The sequence below is a fragment of the Aspergillus caelatus genome (assembly GCF_009193585.1).
Source record: "Aspergillus caelatus strain CBS 763.97 unplaced genomic scaffold BDV27scaffold_292, whole genome shotgun sequence".
NCBI classification, from domain to species: Eukaryota; Fungi; Ascomycota; class Eurotiomycetes; order Eurotiales; family Aspergillaceae; genus Aspergillus; species Aspergillus caelatus.
The window spans coordinates 27,964-42,461 of record NW_022475555.1 but is presented as its reverse complement, the minus strand read 5'-3'; the positions used below and the strand labels follow the sequence as shown (position 1 = coordinate 42,461).

Genomic DNA, 14,498 nt, shown 5'->3' with positions numbered 1-14,498 from the left:
TTTTTTTATTTATTTAATTTACTCGTTTGATACGAGCACACTTCCCATCTTCCAGGCCTTTCCAGTAGCCATATTACAAACTCTTTCGCTGGCCACGATGGCCCTCCACGCTCCGAAGCCGACGAAGTTACCGTTCACAGAGTAGTAGGTCCCGACTCGTTGGCACATTTGCACGCCAACCTCCTCATCCAAGAACAAATCTTCCTCTGCTTGTTTGATAATTGGCTGGATAACGGCGCCGGTGTCTGCAAGCCCCTAAGGATTCTTTTGCTATCGTTGTTCGATCTCAATATCACCTCGGGGACGATTTCCACTAAAAAAATGTATCCCCCAGGCTGATGGCAGCCCTTTGGATGGCGCGTGCTGGTGTGTGGACTCTTGTGGTGGATCGAAACTCAGGTCTAACTAGAGCCGGACATGCAGACGGACTCGAAAGCCGAACGATCGAGATCCTGGACAGTTTTGACTTGGGCCATACCATCTGGAATGAATCAAATCATACCATTGATATCTGTCTATGGGTAATGGTGGCCCCCTTGGTTATGTTTCTCATATACGAGTTTTCTTACTTAGTGTTCAACATCAGTACCAATCCTCCGACGGGTCGCTACAACGACAAAGTATTTCTGCTAATTCCACGCCGGGGTGGTCGCGATTTCAGGAGTCGACTTTGGGCCAAGCGCGAATCGAGGCCATTTTGCAGGAGAAAATACTGGAATCTAGCCATGTCGAAGTTCGAAGGAACACCGTGCCGACCTCGCTTGATATCGACCAGAGCCTCGTGCAGCATCATGACCAACATTCCTTCCCGATTCGGGTGGGGTTGATACCTGTTCCAGGTGCAGAGGCACCTAAGGCTATACATGGGAACATGTGTGTGGAGAGCACTCGAGAGGTCATCGAGGCTAAATATCTGCTTGGTTGTGATGGTGCACACAGCTGGGTTCGTAAGCAACTGGGTTTGAAACTCGAGGGCGCCTCCCGAGATGTGGACTGGGGAGTCCTGGATGTATTCCCAGTCACGGATTTTCGTGAGTGATTCTTTTTTCTCTCGTCTGAGTACCCTTCCTCCCACCCCCTCCTTCCTTGGAATAATACCATCCAATCGACGATCTGGCAAAAATTACTACAGGTATATCTGGTATTGCTGATACTCAAGGAACTAGCGGACATTCGTCGAAGAAGTATCATTAAATCCCAGTTTGGAAACCTGATGATCATTCCACGCGAGCGGAAACTTGTTCGAATGTATGTCCAGGTATCGGCTAGTCTGACTGAAAAGTACCGAGCGAGTGATCGTGATCCGAATGTGATCATGCAAGCCGTAAGAGGGATCATGAAGCCATATCATTTTGACGCATCCCGAATTGAATGGTCGACGATATATTCTGTCAGTTAAGATTCTCCCGATGAAGAAGAAGATGAACTACCGGGCGGTTAACACAATACCGGATCGCAGGTTGGCCACAGGTACTGCGGAGAATTGTCTCGATATGACCGAATCTTCCTGGCTGGTGACGCTGTCCACACCCATTCTCCCAAAGCTGGCCAAGGAATGAATGTCAGCATGCAAGACTCATACATCCTGGGCTGGAAGTTAGCATCTGTGATTCATGGAGTGGCGCCTCCCAGCCTGCTCCAAACCTACCACCAGGAGAGACTGCTGATTGCTAAACGGATCTGTCGTGGCATGTTAGAAGCTGAGAACACCTTTGATGAAGACCACAGAAAAGCGCTCGTGGAAAAAAATACTTCAATGTCGGGCCTAGGTATTGCTTATGAGCCTAATATGGCGATGCCCAAGCCAATTGGGCTCAAGACGAATGGTGCCGTCAATGGGAATTCTTCATTGCCAATGCAGCCTGGTCGGTTTGAAACAATCAGACTGGGAGCTCGGATGCCCAGTGCATTAGTGCTCAGTCACGCAGATTCTCAGCCTTATGAGCTACAAAGGATATTCAAAAGTACAGGAGAATGGAACCTTGTCGTATTTGGTGGGAACATCGTCAAGGAAGAACAATGGCAGCGAGTCGAAAATGTCGCCGCAGCATTGTCCTCCCCGAAGTCAGTTGTTCAAAGAATCAACGCCCGAAGATATCTTAATCGCGATAAGATTATTGGGTCTCTCGTCATCTATCTGGTGCACTCAGCGTCAAGCATAGAAGTCGACATTGGAAACTTACCAGACATCTTTCGTCCACCTGATGGGGATACCGGGTTTGACTATGGCAAAGTATTTGTTGACAACAAGTCTTATCACGTTGGCGGGGGCAAAGCATATGAGGAGTATGGGATTTCGCCTTATGGCTGTCTTGTACTGTTGAGACCTGATCAGCATGTGGCTTTCAAAGGCGACTTAGAGGATATCGGTGAACTTGAAAACTTTCTAGAATCTATCCAGCTGGGGGGCATCACTTGATTATCTCTTGCTTTGCATTCTCCAAATATTCAATGTTCATACAGACGTCTTGCGGCTAGCTTTTGCCTATTTCCGTGATTGAAGGTTAAGGGATATATATTTCGCAGGCGTATCTAGATATTATCCCCCTCATATAAAGGAAGAGGATGATAGTTTTTATAATCAGATAGAACTGTCTAGGTAGGAATCGTTAGCACCAAACAGTAACATTGATGCTAACTAAACCTTGCAGGAGAAGACTAGAATTACTTTATTACTAGGATTAGGCTGGAATCCAGATAAGGTAATAATGTAACCACCGGATTCCAATAGCTGTGATATTGTAATCTGGAGTCCTTCAGTGCACTGCATCGGTGCTGGATTATAGTACAATACAGTATAATACTTCTGACGCGAGAAAACCATTTATCACACTTTTATAAGCAAAAGAATAAGCTAGTCTATATTTACCAATAACTACATAACCGGCGAATCATTCACGATACTTCTAAAGGAGAAAAAAAGGCGGGATCATCCCTCTATACAGCCCTGCTAATTTCCAACAGCTTGAGCATGTTTCACCTTCCAGTAGCAAAGCTTCAAACGCCCGGTTTCCCACATGCAGGATTGCACAATAATTGCGCGCATCTTGTAATAGCTAACCGAATTCTTAATTCAGTCTCAATGTGTCGTAGCTATAACCGAGGGAACAATTATAATAATTATTACAATGAGCGCGAGTACCATGCAGCAGACCCGGCTCTTTTGAACACGGCCGTTCTTCTTAAAAAGATTTCTGGTTTTATACTTGCTGTATGATTGCTCCAACATGCCTGCTTCAATATCTCCTGAAGCCTGGGTGCCACTGACAGCTTCCCTCTGCATCTCTTGCGCCCGTTGGTCGACCTCTAGGGTACAGTCTCGATCGCTGGTCTCGAGTGTGCAGTCGCAGCCACTGACTTGTAATCCTTCATCCTCGCGATGTCTGGGTTGCTGTGGCGCGAGTTCTTTGTATGTATCGTTATTTGTTGATGGAGGGTCACGTGTATGGGATGACATCTAGTAGAGATAAAAACAAATGGATGTTAGCCATTGTTGACAACAGGGGAAAAGTTCGAATCACTTACCGTAATTTCACATCGGAGGTTTTTGATATATGTATGGGAATAAGAAGGACATCTTGCGTCTCAGCCTCCGTCCCTACGTGATTAAGGGGCGGGGGAAGGAAATGATACGTAGTCTTCGGGAGGAAGAGGCTGAGTATTTCCTCAGATAACTTAAAAGCAATCATATTGACGGACCAATTAGTTTTACAGAACTAACTGGCTAATGGAATGTTCCGACAGTAGGCTGCCCAATGATATTAAGCTGTAGTTCAGCCAAGAGGGAGCTCCGGCGATTCTCATCTATATCCTTGTACGGAGCTGTATTTCAAAAAGTTATCTAACTACCACGAGTACTTTACTAGGTAATATTGCGTGACTATTGACCAATAGGAACCACTTATCCCCTCCAAAATGACATCTAATTGGCTCTCTATCACGTGATATTTACTAGCGTAGTCTAATAACTTTAAATACAGCTCCGTATACCTTTCGCTCTTCAGACGGGCTTTGTGGGGGCTGTCTTATACTTTAATTATGTAGAATAATACACATGCAATGATAGAGAGGTATGTCCAGAGCCACCAAAGAGCAGTCAGTTGTTTTTCTCTAGACTCATGACGAAACAAGTCCTCTACTACTCTTCAGATTCCTGAAGAGCCCCCAGCGCCAGCTTGATATACGTGGTCTACTAAATGACCTGGATGTGATGGGTTACTCATGTATTTCGCTCTTCTATGGGATGCGGTTGCCTACTTTTGTGATTGTGTTTCTTAGTGGTGGGATCTTTGGAGTTTGTGATCGTATATCAGATGCAAGGGCGGTATTCCGCCTGGGAGGATGATTTTATAGATATCAACGGGCATATTTTTATCCATTTATGGTTGGGGAGTGTGTTTCATATACATAGAGATATGACTGTCTTGGATTCATCAATGTATTGCATTTTCGAAGTAAGATGGCCATTATGAATGCTTCAATTCCTGCTAAAGAATGTCCCAAATCATAACTCGCTTGCTTTTGATTGCTATTATTCTTTCTAAATATCTAAATCAGGTCTTCCATCCCAGGGTAAGCTGGTTTTCACAAATCACATGTCACATGATATGATGCATTCTGATGTACATAGAGTCTTAGCGGACCGATCATCGTACAACTGAATAATACTAACTCAAGGTCTAAGTTGTAACAAGCTTAGATTGAGCTATATTCCTCATATCAGTGCTATCGATATTGATAGCATTATGACAGTTGATCAGGCGGGGTCTGGGATTGGAACGGGCCGACCCAATCTATCGTGCTGTACTCCGAGTACACTTCAGACATAACACGTCAATCTTTAATTGGGTGGTGCATGTGACAATATAAGGTTAGTTAGTAATTGACCAAGTGTCTGGTCTCAGTCATGAATCATTCTTTACATCATCTCCTACGAAAAAAAAAAAGAAAAAAAAAAAGAAGTTAAAGAGAAACTCTAGAAGCGAAATCCAAGAGAAGAAAATGGAAATGAAAACGAGTTATCATATGTATTTCAAGATATAAAATTCACAAAGAATTGAAAACTCCCTCATAGATCGATGTCAGCCCTGCCGCATCAATCAAGGACCGGTGAAATGAAGCTCTCCGTTCCTGTTCTCGATCTTATCGCCCAGCAACATTCCCTGGTCACCACGGTCGCCACCGTCGTTCCTGCGCATCACAGCGACCAGCTTGGGACCCCACTCGGTATCCTCCAAACGGACATTCCAGGCGCTGCTGGTGAAGTTCTTTCCGCCCCAGATGAACCATCCTGTGTATTATTTCTGTTAGTAATCCATGTACTGTATATCCAGACAACCGGGGTGGAAAGAGTATGGTGAATTACCATCAGTGTTGCCGATGTGGTCGTCCAAACGGATTGTTCGTTCAATCCAGTTGCCATGCATATCTTTGACTTCCACTCGGAACAGGGTGACGCCATTTTCCTGCTTGATGCGCCAGTTTCTAGCAGTGTGGTGGAAGGAACCCATTTTGGAGGTTTGTTTGTTTAGTAGTAGTAATAGGTATGGAGGATAGGAAGTCAAGGATGGATGAGGTTGAAGCTAGGGAAGTCAAGGTGGATGGTGTATTTATATCATAGCGTGTTCAGCTGGCCACCCACCGCATTGCTGCCCTAAGGCCCCATGTTCCCTTAATTAAGTAGCGACTAACGATGCAGGGTGACATAGCAGGTGGACCTGTCGTGGCAGCCATTGGAGAGCGAGGGGTTGCCAGGTGGGGTTTCGGAGGGGCTTAGCGAGGGGCATTTCGACTCTTCTTTATTTATAGTCATTGGTCCCATCGTTGAGTCGGTGAACCGCAGCAACACACTCAATCGAAGAGACTAATTTATGAGTAATTTCATGGCTAAGAATTATGGAGCTGTCGTGTGCTTTCCGAATTAGGGCGAAGGTAAACAATGAGCGCTTTTGGGGGGAGCTGAGGATCGACGCCGGGATCCTTGGGTCTCGGTGGGTCGCTCTCATTGATCGTGTACCACAATAGCATTTCCATTGTGGGATACACTGAACATTCTCGGTTATTCGAGAGGCAATATATATATATGTAGGATTCGTCATTGGGGAGGCAAATTGCTTGGTTTGTAGCTGCGCCTTCGTAACGCAAGACATGTAATATGCAGTAAAAACGACATGCATGCATACATACAAATGCGGTAACTCCAGTCTAGTAGTCGCAAGGTGATACACCTACCCCGCCATCTCCAGATGCCCAATTGCGAGGGAAACGTAGAGAATGTTATATATGGAATTTGTGGCGTTGTGTAAGACCCCCTGGGGCGCGTTGTTGTTGTTGTTGCCTATCTCGAGGTCTCGCCTCGATTGCACACCATCTGACACAATGCTTTGCTCGTTGTACGAGGAATTTCCCCCACTTTTCTAGATGGTTCTGGATTTCTTGTTCTTGAGCAACTTGAGTCTCGATGGTGCAATTCAGACTGTATGTCTTGCCACAAGGAACCGAAATGCTGCTGCTACTCCTAATGATGTGTTGGTGTCTACCTCGTAGTGCACCCTCTAGTAATAAGAAAACCAAACCAATAACACCCAGCGATAATAAAGTCTTGCAACCTGACAGATGCAGCTAAATTCCGTCAGGATCGAGCAATTTAGCTCATCGCAGTAGACACCCCCTAATTCATCAAACTAGATGTAGTGATATCCACGAATAGCCATAAAGCCCCTCCGTGAAAAGAAGTTAGGCACTCCTTCCATTAAAGGCGCAAGAGTGACAAGCGAGTAGAGCCCTTTCCCATGAAATGGTGGGCAAGCGCTAGATCCTCTTTTTGCACGGTGTCCCTTCCCACATGCCTTGTTAATAAGCGTCCCACTATATGAGAGTCAGTGTATCTATTCCGATGATACTCTGGGACCGACAAATACCTTACATCTGACCATTTTTAAGAGCTTCTTGGGAGCTGATTGAATGCGTGTCGATATAGGGAGTCTGATGAGGTCCCTTGACCGCTTTTGGCGACAGATACGCGCTGGTTTGTGGCTCCAATTCTTTGAGAAATATAGACGTGCCTGAAAATTGTTTATTGACGGTATTCCTTTCATTGTTGCTTTCTTCGTCCTGTTTCCTTTTTCTTTTCCGTACAGTAATGTAAGAACTTCCCTAATTGACGGTGACCAAAGCTTCGATTTCTAATTGCGCAGTAATTTTGCCATCGAAACACATGGTGGTGCGGGCTCAGGAGCTAGTCTTTCAGAGACTTTCTGGGTCTCTGGGGGTTGGATAGTGGCCGTGTGTAGATGGAACTCAGGTGCTCACACAACGGAGTTCAGAGGATAATCTAAGATTGTAAGATGATAGAACGGATGAATAAGGTGACTTTAGGGGACGTATGAGATGATGTAGATAGGTTAAGTCGTTGAAGGGATGGTGGAATATTGCTAATCAGTGTATTTGACTGACCGGCAATGACCTTGTGTAGGTATAAATGGAGTAAGGAGTGTTTTCAGTATGTATAGTTAAGGTGTTGGTCGTTTGCAAAGGCATGTGAAATGGAATCAGTGTAGATATCGGCTAGAATAGATGATATGAGTGGTTACTATGTGAAGTAGAGAGAGACGGAGAAAGAGAAATCTAAAAACTTCCATAGTCGATGTTCAGAGAAACTCTCAATGTAGTGTTAGTCCTTGTCGTCCTCAATTTGAAGAAGTGGTCATTATGTCCTAAAGCGCAGAAGGCCCGTGGGCTGACATCGTCGCCTGAAAAGTTAGTAGATGTAGACTCGACTCGCATATTTTAGATTGTATAGGAAATTTGAGTCCTCATGGATACATTATCCAATCAAATAGTTAAATATCCTACTGCTCGAATTCTTAACGGAACGTCGGTTTCAGACCCTACCAAACAGCAGTTGAATGAAGATGCCGTCTTATCTTCGGAGTATACAATGACATGTATTAGCTTGACAGTGTGGATGTAGATCACTGGACCGACCTAGTCCTTATATGGCAAGGTAAGATAAACACCTCCCCTGGAGATCAAAGCCGATCAGGTACATGTTCAGTACCCCGCACTGTCCATTCTGATAACTAAATGTTACGTTTGATTACTTCACTATCCGAGAATCGATAGGTCATTGCGGATATCATCCCCAGAACTTAAGCTTTGTGTTATATCATATTTCCACAGAGCCCTGGATCGCCATGACTGGACCTGTACCAAACAAGTCAGGCTAAAGGAAAATCTAATCATAACTTCGTAGCCAGGCCGGTTACGACAGCAGACAAAAGCCCACTTCGACCTATCACCTATGCTTGTGTCGCAGATTTGTGTTCGAGTAGGTAACAAGCCGAGGCAAAAAGGGAATCAGTGTTAGCCCCTATTCAACACAAACAAAGCCTCTTCGGGGTAAGCTAGCGGCAATTGTACGACAGAAGGAATGCATCGAATAAAGACAATACTGGACTAGTAACCAAGGCCAAATATATGTTGATTCCACAACCGTTTAAAAAGAAACATGTACATGGGTCGAATGCGTCCCAAGTTGCCGGTACGAACCCGATGGTCGAGCATGTCCCACTAGCGGAGATTATATCAAGACTAAAAGGAATAGACACGGACGTACCGACGAATGGGAGAGTGTTATTTCCCCCTACATTTCCGGGGCCGGGATAGAAAACTGCACCACGAGATCCCGTACACTGCATCTCATGGAAAGTCTAATAAATGAAGTGATGACACTACTTCATTCTCGTCGACAGGATGCAGAAACGGTTGACAGCAGCAAATCGTCTTCTTTCCAGAATCCGGGATAAGATACTTTCCGTTCACTAACGCAAAAGACTCACCGGATAGCAGCCACGGTCCAACACTGGGAATCCCCGCATAATGGCCACGTTCGGAAAAGGATGATGCCCAAGACACCGAGGCTTAGGTATATCCACCGGGAGGTCCTGTTCTCTCGTTATAACCACAGGACAAGGTCTCAACGTCGGCAGCTTCTGCCATGATGATTGGTGGTGGCCCCGACTAGCGGGATACCCTAAATATCGCTTAGAGAGGAGACCATGGTTGTGTTTTTTGTTAGTAGAAGTGTATGACAAGAATCAGGAAGGCTATTGAGAAAAATGCATGGTCTGCTAAGCGCTTTCCGGCTTAGCGGGAAACTGAAGCCAGAGAAAATTTGGGCGGCCTGGCGCATGCCAAGACCCTTGGCAGTCTGCGACATGTCAGAGCAAACATTTCGTTTCTAATTCAAATGGGAGTTGCGAAGAAGAAAGAGAGAAAGGCAGAGAGGCAAAGATCGGGAGTGGCAACTCCAATAATCCTACTCTTGATGGCCATGAGCATTCGCGAAGAGGAGTCTGGAGCTGAAAGTCTTCGGGTCCCATGACTCTTCCAAGCCCTCGGTCCATTGTCTCACAAAGTGATGGTCAACAACGGGTGGACGCCACAATCCCTCTTAGTGCGTCTTTCAACTTCGCGGCAATTCTTGGCCGGTGTTCTGCCTTGTCCACGACTTCACTGCAACCGTAGCTGCAAGTAAAGTTGTAGTGGCGTCTGGCTCACCTCATTCTCTCGGATAGGGGAGCCGAATAATCAAGCATCTCTTGGACGCTGGGGTTACATTCAGTCGGGGGCTCATTTACCTCGAGTCGGACAAGGTTTCAGTTCTTTCTTTGTTTTGTGGATGAGTTGTTTCCAGAAACATTATCAACCCTGATCCTCATATCAGGGGGCGATGTTCCTCAAAGGGAGGAGGGGGGGGGCGGGGTTGAAATGAGAAATCTTTTGCCGCCGATCCTCCACATGGATGCCGACAGGTTTCCCCCGGGACAACAATTTTACAGTAGTCGTCTAGTGCCTAAAAGACAGAAACTGCCAGATATCCACCCCCATATAACCCACGAGAGCAGTTTCCCGGAGAGCACTCTTCCTATCTTGGTTAGTGAACGGGCTTAACCCCAGGTTGTCGACACACGTGGTAGGTTGAAATTTCCGACCCCCGTCCACGGTCCGTGACTCAACCAATGGAACAGGAAGAACCAACTTCACCCAGCCAGGAACGGTCATACGGCCGGACATCTCCTTCAATGACTGGAGCCATTCAAAGCCGACTGACTTCTTCGGTAATGGGACCCGACCTTCTGTTTGGTCAGATTCAAAGTGACTCTGCCAAATCCAGCGATATAGCCGAAGATTTAACTCGGATTTTTAGTGCTGAAAGCCTGAAGTACTCGCGCGCATGAGCCGATGTCAGCTTCAGGGATCTGGACCTTGTCTTTTGTCCCGTTACTAAGATTATAGTAACCCACTCTGGGGTTGGACAACAGTCGCTAGACTGACTTCTATACCAGCGTAGCAGTAATGCAATGCACGGGCCTATAGTCCTTCCAATGTCACCTAAATCGGTCTGACCATCCCCCTGATTGGTTCTCACTGCAGTCATTTTCTTAAAGGATCTAAGATTAGCCAACCTAAATCAGGCATGGTTGTAAACACGGTATTTCCCTCTTGCCTTCTTCTAGGGTAAAACCTGGTTAGCTCCATGGCCCATGGAACATCGTGCCATCATGTCGGAAAAAGACAGAAAATTTTTTTAAAAAAAATAGAATAAAATAAAAATGCAAGTGAGGTTGAAAATTTCTGGGGGCCGAGTGACACAGGCTTTCCCCGTGGGTGAATTTCCCCGGGTCCGGCTTTATGCCGATTCTCAAGAAGGTTTTGTAACACCGCCAGAGTTATAAAAGCACATCCATTCCCCTACTTCGCTTCGGTTCATTTCTCCCGTTCGCCGTGTTCCCTTTTGGTGGTTAACTTGCCGTCTTCCATTCGCCCTCCTGTTCTATCCTGTCCATCGCTGGACAGACCATCTCTTTCTTCTTCTCCCTTTCGCACACCCATACACTTGTGAGCTCTGTGCGAGGTTGACCCAGCAGCTCTATCACCATGGGTGACGCTGTAGCTTCAAACGCCCTCGCCGATACCATGCGAGTGGAGGCACCCGTCACCTTCAAGACTTATATGATGTGTGCCTTTGCCGCCTTTGGTGGTATCTTTTTCGGTTATGATTCTGGTTATATTAACGGTGTCATGGGCATGAAATATTTCATCCAAGAATTTGAAGGCTTGGTCAGTCTCGTTTCCCCTAACAAGTAATCCTAAGCCTGGCTCGGACAAGTAGCTAATACCGGTCGAACTATAGGATCCTGCCACCACCGACCCGGATGATTTTGTTATCTCCTCGTGGAAAAAATCCTTGATCACATCCATCTTGTCGGCAGGCACATTCTTCGGTGCGCTGATTGCTGGGGATCTTGCTGACTGGTTTGGACGTCGGATCACCATCGTCTCCGGTTGTGCCATCTTCATCGTTGGTGTCGTTTTGCAGACCGCATCAACCACCGTGGCTCTTCTCGTGGTGGGACGTTTGATTGCGGGATTCGGTGTCGGTTTCGTGTCGGCCATCATTATCTTGTACATGTCAGAGATTGCTCCTCGCAAGGTCCGCGGTGCCATTGTGTCTGGATACCAGTTCTGTATCACCATTGGTCTGATGCTGGCTTCTTGTGTCGACTATGCCACCCAAAATCGCACGGACTCCGGTTCCTATCGCATTCCGATTGCCATTCAGATTGCCTGGGCTCTCATTCTCGGTGGGGGCTTGCTCCTCCTACCGGAATCGCCCCGTTATTTCGTCAGAAAGGGCCAGATTGATAAGGCTTCACATGTCCTCGCTCGTGTCCGTGGTCAGCCCGAGGATTCGGAGTATATCAAGCAGGAGCTGGCGGAGATCGTTGCCAACAATGAATACGAGATGCAAGCGATGCCCCAGGGTGGGTACTTCACAACCTGGCTGAACTGCTTCCGTGGAAGTCTCTTCCACCCCAACAGCAATCTCCGCCGTACCGTCCTGGGTACTTCTCTTCAGATGATGCAGCAGTAAGTTGATCCCATCCAACACAGTCCAGAAAGTTCTGTGGCATCTAGACTACCGCAGTACATAGCTAACATGCTCCCTTCTAGATGGACCGGTGTCAATTTCGTGTTCTACTTCGGTACCACATTCTTTACCTCCGTATGTGTCACCGAGCCACAGTAAAAGAGGCTTATATTTGCTGACTGGAGGACAGCTCAAAACGATTTCGAATCCCTTCCTGATTAGCATGATCACCACCATTGTCAATGTTTGCTCGACGCCCGTCTCGTTCTACACCATGGAGAAGATCGGACGTCGTCCCCTGCTGTTGTGGGGTGCTCTTGGCATGGTTATTTGCCAGTTCATTGTCGCCATTACCGGTACCGTCGTCGGTGACAAGGGCGGCAACAACGCTGCCGTCAGCGCGGAGATTTCTTTCATCTGCATTTACATCTTCTTCTTCGCCAGCACCTGGGGTCCTGGCGCATGGGTGGTCATCGGCGAGATCTTCCCTCTGCCCATTCGTTCGCGCGGTGTGGCTCTGTCCACTGCGTCTAACTGGCTTTGGAACTGTGTAAGTGGCACCCTCGTGTTTGTGTGTAGCGTAAAAGGTGGTTTCACTAACGATTGGGATAGATCATCGCTGTCATCACTCCGTACATGGTTGACCAAGACAAGGGCGACCTCAAGTCCAAGGTGTTCTTCATCTGGGGTGCCCTCTGCACCTGCGCCTTCATCTACACCTACTTCCTCATCCCGGAAACCAAGGGGCTCACCCTCGAGCAGGTCGACAAGATGATGGAGGAGACCACCCCGCGGACCTCTGCCAAATGGAAGCCTCACACCACCTTCGCGGCCGACATGGGATTCACCGAGAAGGACATCACTGACAAAGTCCACGTCGCCCATCGGGAAGTCTAATCCACTCCTATGGGGGTCGGTGGGGGGTCCGTTTTGGTTTCGGGGGGGTGGTTCTGCACATTACTTTTCTCTCTTTCTTTCTTTTTTTTTTTTTTTTTTAATTCACTGGTTATCAGCTATGAACTCATACCCATGATTTACGCGTCATGTCGTTTTAATGTCCTGGCAGAACTGAGATGATGACCGAGAGGTGTACCATTAATCAATACTCACCTTCTTCAACTATAGTGCATGCTTTTAATCCATTGTAGGTTGTTGAACGACAACATTAAACTCTTGAGAATGTAGGGTAATTCGGCTTTCTTCCGTGGAGATTCCGTGGGCCACGCTAAGGCTACTAGTAGTTACTGTATGAAGCATGGAGTTGGTAGACCGCAGGGGTAACTCAACACCGGCAAATCTTGATGAACTTGGTGGGTTTCCCGACGCAGGGGCACCAATACATTCCGATACCGTATTTGTGACCGGAACCGTTGATTCTTAGAGGATATGTGCATCCTAGCAATACAGTTTCAATCAAATCTTCGGTACCTCGGGGAGGAAAAAGTCTCTGTAATATCCGTTGCCATCAGGAATGGGGAGATTCTGTCTATGAGGCTGAGTACTCCGAGTATATGTACCTCTATAAAGTGCCTCGGTATCGAGCCTTTCGACTAAATTGTATGCATTCTTGTGATTTTCATGGGCTTCTACTTGTTTTCTGTACCTCCCGTTGGATACCCACAGATGTCCAGATACAATAACTGAAATGCATCTGCCTATTTTCAAGGTAGAAGACTCTGGAGTCGGAATATCCGTAAGTGATCCATCTAGATTAAAGAAGAAACAGTCCACGAATCAATATCCTGCCAAGATATCTAGGACTTGCCAAGCGATCGATCGACAAGAATCTGGAGGGCAGAGTTTTCCGTCTTTGAGCTCCGCTTAGTCATCCTGCCCTAGGGTTGGCTTTGAGTCTTGTGATTTGCCATTACACTTCCTTTTTCCTTGGGTCACATTCCTGTTTCAGTAATCGAGCCAATGCTTAATTGGCATTTTCAAAGCCAAATCAAACTGTTTAAAGCAAAATGCGCAGCATAATTTCCTGAGAAGGATCGACATACGCGTCGGCAGTCGAAAGGTACCAATTACCGCTTCCGCTGTTCGGCAGAGCTCCGCTGTGCCAAGACATCTTGTGCCTGATGCTAAACATACACGCAAACTGACCAGAGTCAGACTCCTCTGTGGCACAGCAAGTTAGAATACGCAATACTTAGGAAAATAAAAGGATCGACAGGCTTCGCGACCATGCCCGAGGTATACCCACCAATCACCCTAGGGCCATTAATCACTCCGGCTGTGCCAAGCCACCGGTTGTTTGTGTCGAGTGAGCTTGATCCACGGACATTGTAGCATGCACGATGCATAACATTGGGATTACGCCACGGCAGAGTCCTTCTTGTGCCTTGTAACTACTCTATTCTTCCCCACTTGCCACGTCCGTGCTCGTTTTAGTCGAGTTATCTATTGTTGCTGAACAGTGGGCGAGGGCGTTGCCTCGTCAGCAAACGTCGATCATGCCCCATTTCTGTCTGGACTGAAGATGCCCTAAAACAAACTATGTCGGTTCGACGGTACTCTATTGCATTCAACCGGTGCTAGCACGGTATTTTCGGGATGCTCTCCT

At 46.8% G+C, this 14,498-nt stretch overlaps 5 protein-coding genes across 5 annotated transcripts; 2 read left to right on the top strand and 3 right to left on the bottom strand.

Moving 5' to 3' along the window:
* Positions 1–338: 338 nt before the first annotated feature.
* BDV27DRAFT_163068 (putative FAD monooxygenase) lies at positions 339–2,419 on the top strand (the record flags this gene model as incomplete). Its single annotated transcript, XM_032073494.1, has 4 exons — positions 339–521; positions 587–1,031; positions 1,167–1,390; positions 1,460–2,419. 4 exons carry the CDS (start codon positions 339–341, stop codon positions 2,417–2,419), a joined length of 1,812 nt encoding a protein of 603 aa, XP_031922078.1.
* Positions 2,420–3,008: 589 nt separating this feature from the next.
* On the bottom strand, positions 3,009–3,628 carry BDV27DRAFT_136838 (uncharacterized protein). Its single transcript, XM_032068853.1, has 2 exons — positions 3,526–3,628; positions 3,009–3,457 (listed from the first exon to the last, which is right to left on the bottom strand). The coding sequence occupies exon 2, from the start codon at positions 3,455–3,457 to the stop codon at positions 3,080–3,082; it is 378 nt and encodes a 125-aa protein (XP_031922077.1). The 5' UTR covers positions 3,526–3,628; the 3' UTR covers positions 3,009–3,079.
* Positions 3,629–4,940: 1,312 nt separating this feature from the next.
* Positions 4,941–6,019, bottom strand: BDV27DRAFT_136837 (CVNH domain-containing protein). The gene is made up of 2 exons (XM_032068852.1): positions 5,366–6,019; positions 4,941–5,290 (listed from the first exon to the last, which is right to left on the bottom strand). Exons 1-2 carry the CDS (start codon positions 5,508–5,510, stop codon positions 5,100–5,102), a joined length of 336 nt encoding a protein of 111 aa, XP_031922076.1. The 5' UTR covers positions 5,511–6,019; the 3' UTR covers positions 4,941–5,099.
* Positions 6,020–8,080: 2,061 nt separating this feature from the next.
* On the bottom strand, positions 8,081–9,340 carry BDV27DRAFT_136835 (uncharacterized protein). Its single transcript, XM_032068851.1, has one exon. The coding sequence runs from the start codon at positions 8,697–8,699 to the stop codon at positions 8,406–8,408; it is 294 nt and encodes a 97-aa protein (XP_031922075.1). The 5' UTR covers positions 8,700–9,340; the 3' UTR covers positions 8,081–8,405.
* Positions 9,341–10,611: 1,271 nt separating this feature from the next.
* BDV27DRAFT_60244 (sugar porter family MFS transporter) lies at positions 10,612–12,907 on the top strand. Its single transcript, XM_032077061.1, has 5 exons — positions 10,612–11,124; positions 11,198–11,934; positions 12,019–12,070; positions 12,126–12,485; positions 12,548–12,907. Exons 1-5 carry the CDS (start codon positions 10,942–10,944, stop codon positions 12,830–12,832), a joined length of 1,617 nt encoding a protein of 538 aa, XP_031922074.1. The 5' UTR covers positions 10,612–10,941; the 3' UTR covers positions 12,833–12,907.
* Positions 12,908–14,498: the final 1,591 nt, after the last annotated feature.

Excerpts from the sequence above, each read along its gene's own strand:
- BDV27DRAFT_136838 (XM_032068853.1), bottom strand. The coding sequence starts at position 3,457 with ATGTCATCCCATACACGTGACCCTCCATCAACAAATAACGATACATAC.
- BDV27DRAFT_136837 (XM_032068852.1), bottom strand. The coding sequence starts at position 5,510 with ATGGGTTCCTTCCACCACACTGCTAGAAACTGGCGCATCAAGCAGGAA. Across the intron at positions 5,291-5,365 it reads CCACATCGGCAACACTGATG|GATGGTTCATCTGGGGCGGA; the intron begins GTAATTCACCAT and ends AATAATACACAG.
- BDV27DRAFT_136835 (XM_032068851.1), bottom strand. The coding sequence starts at position 8,699 with ATGCAGTGTACGGGATCTCGTGGTGCAGTTTTCTATCCCGGCCCCGGA.
- BDV27DRAFT_60244 (XM_032077061.1), top strand. The coding sequence starts at position 10,942 with ATGGGTGACGCTGTAGCTTCAAACGCCCTCGCCGATACCATGCGAGTG. Across the intron at positions 11,935-12,018 it reads TCTCTTCAGATGATGCAGCA|ATGGACCGGTGTCAATTTCG; the intron begins GTAAGTTGATCC and ends GCTCCCTTCTAG. Across the intron at positions 12,486-12,547 it reads CTAACTGGCTTTGGAACTGT|ATCATCGCTGTCATCACTCC; the intron begins GTAAGTGGCACC and ends CGATTGGGATAG.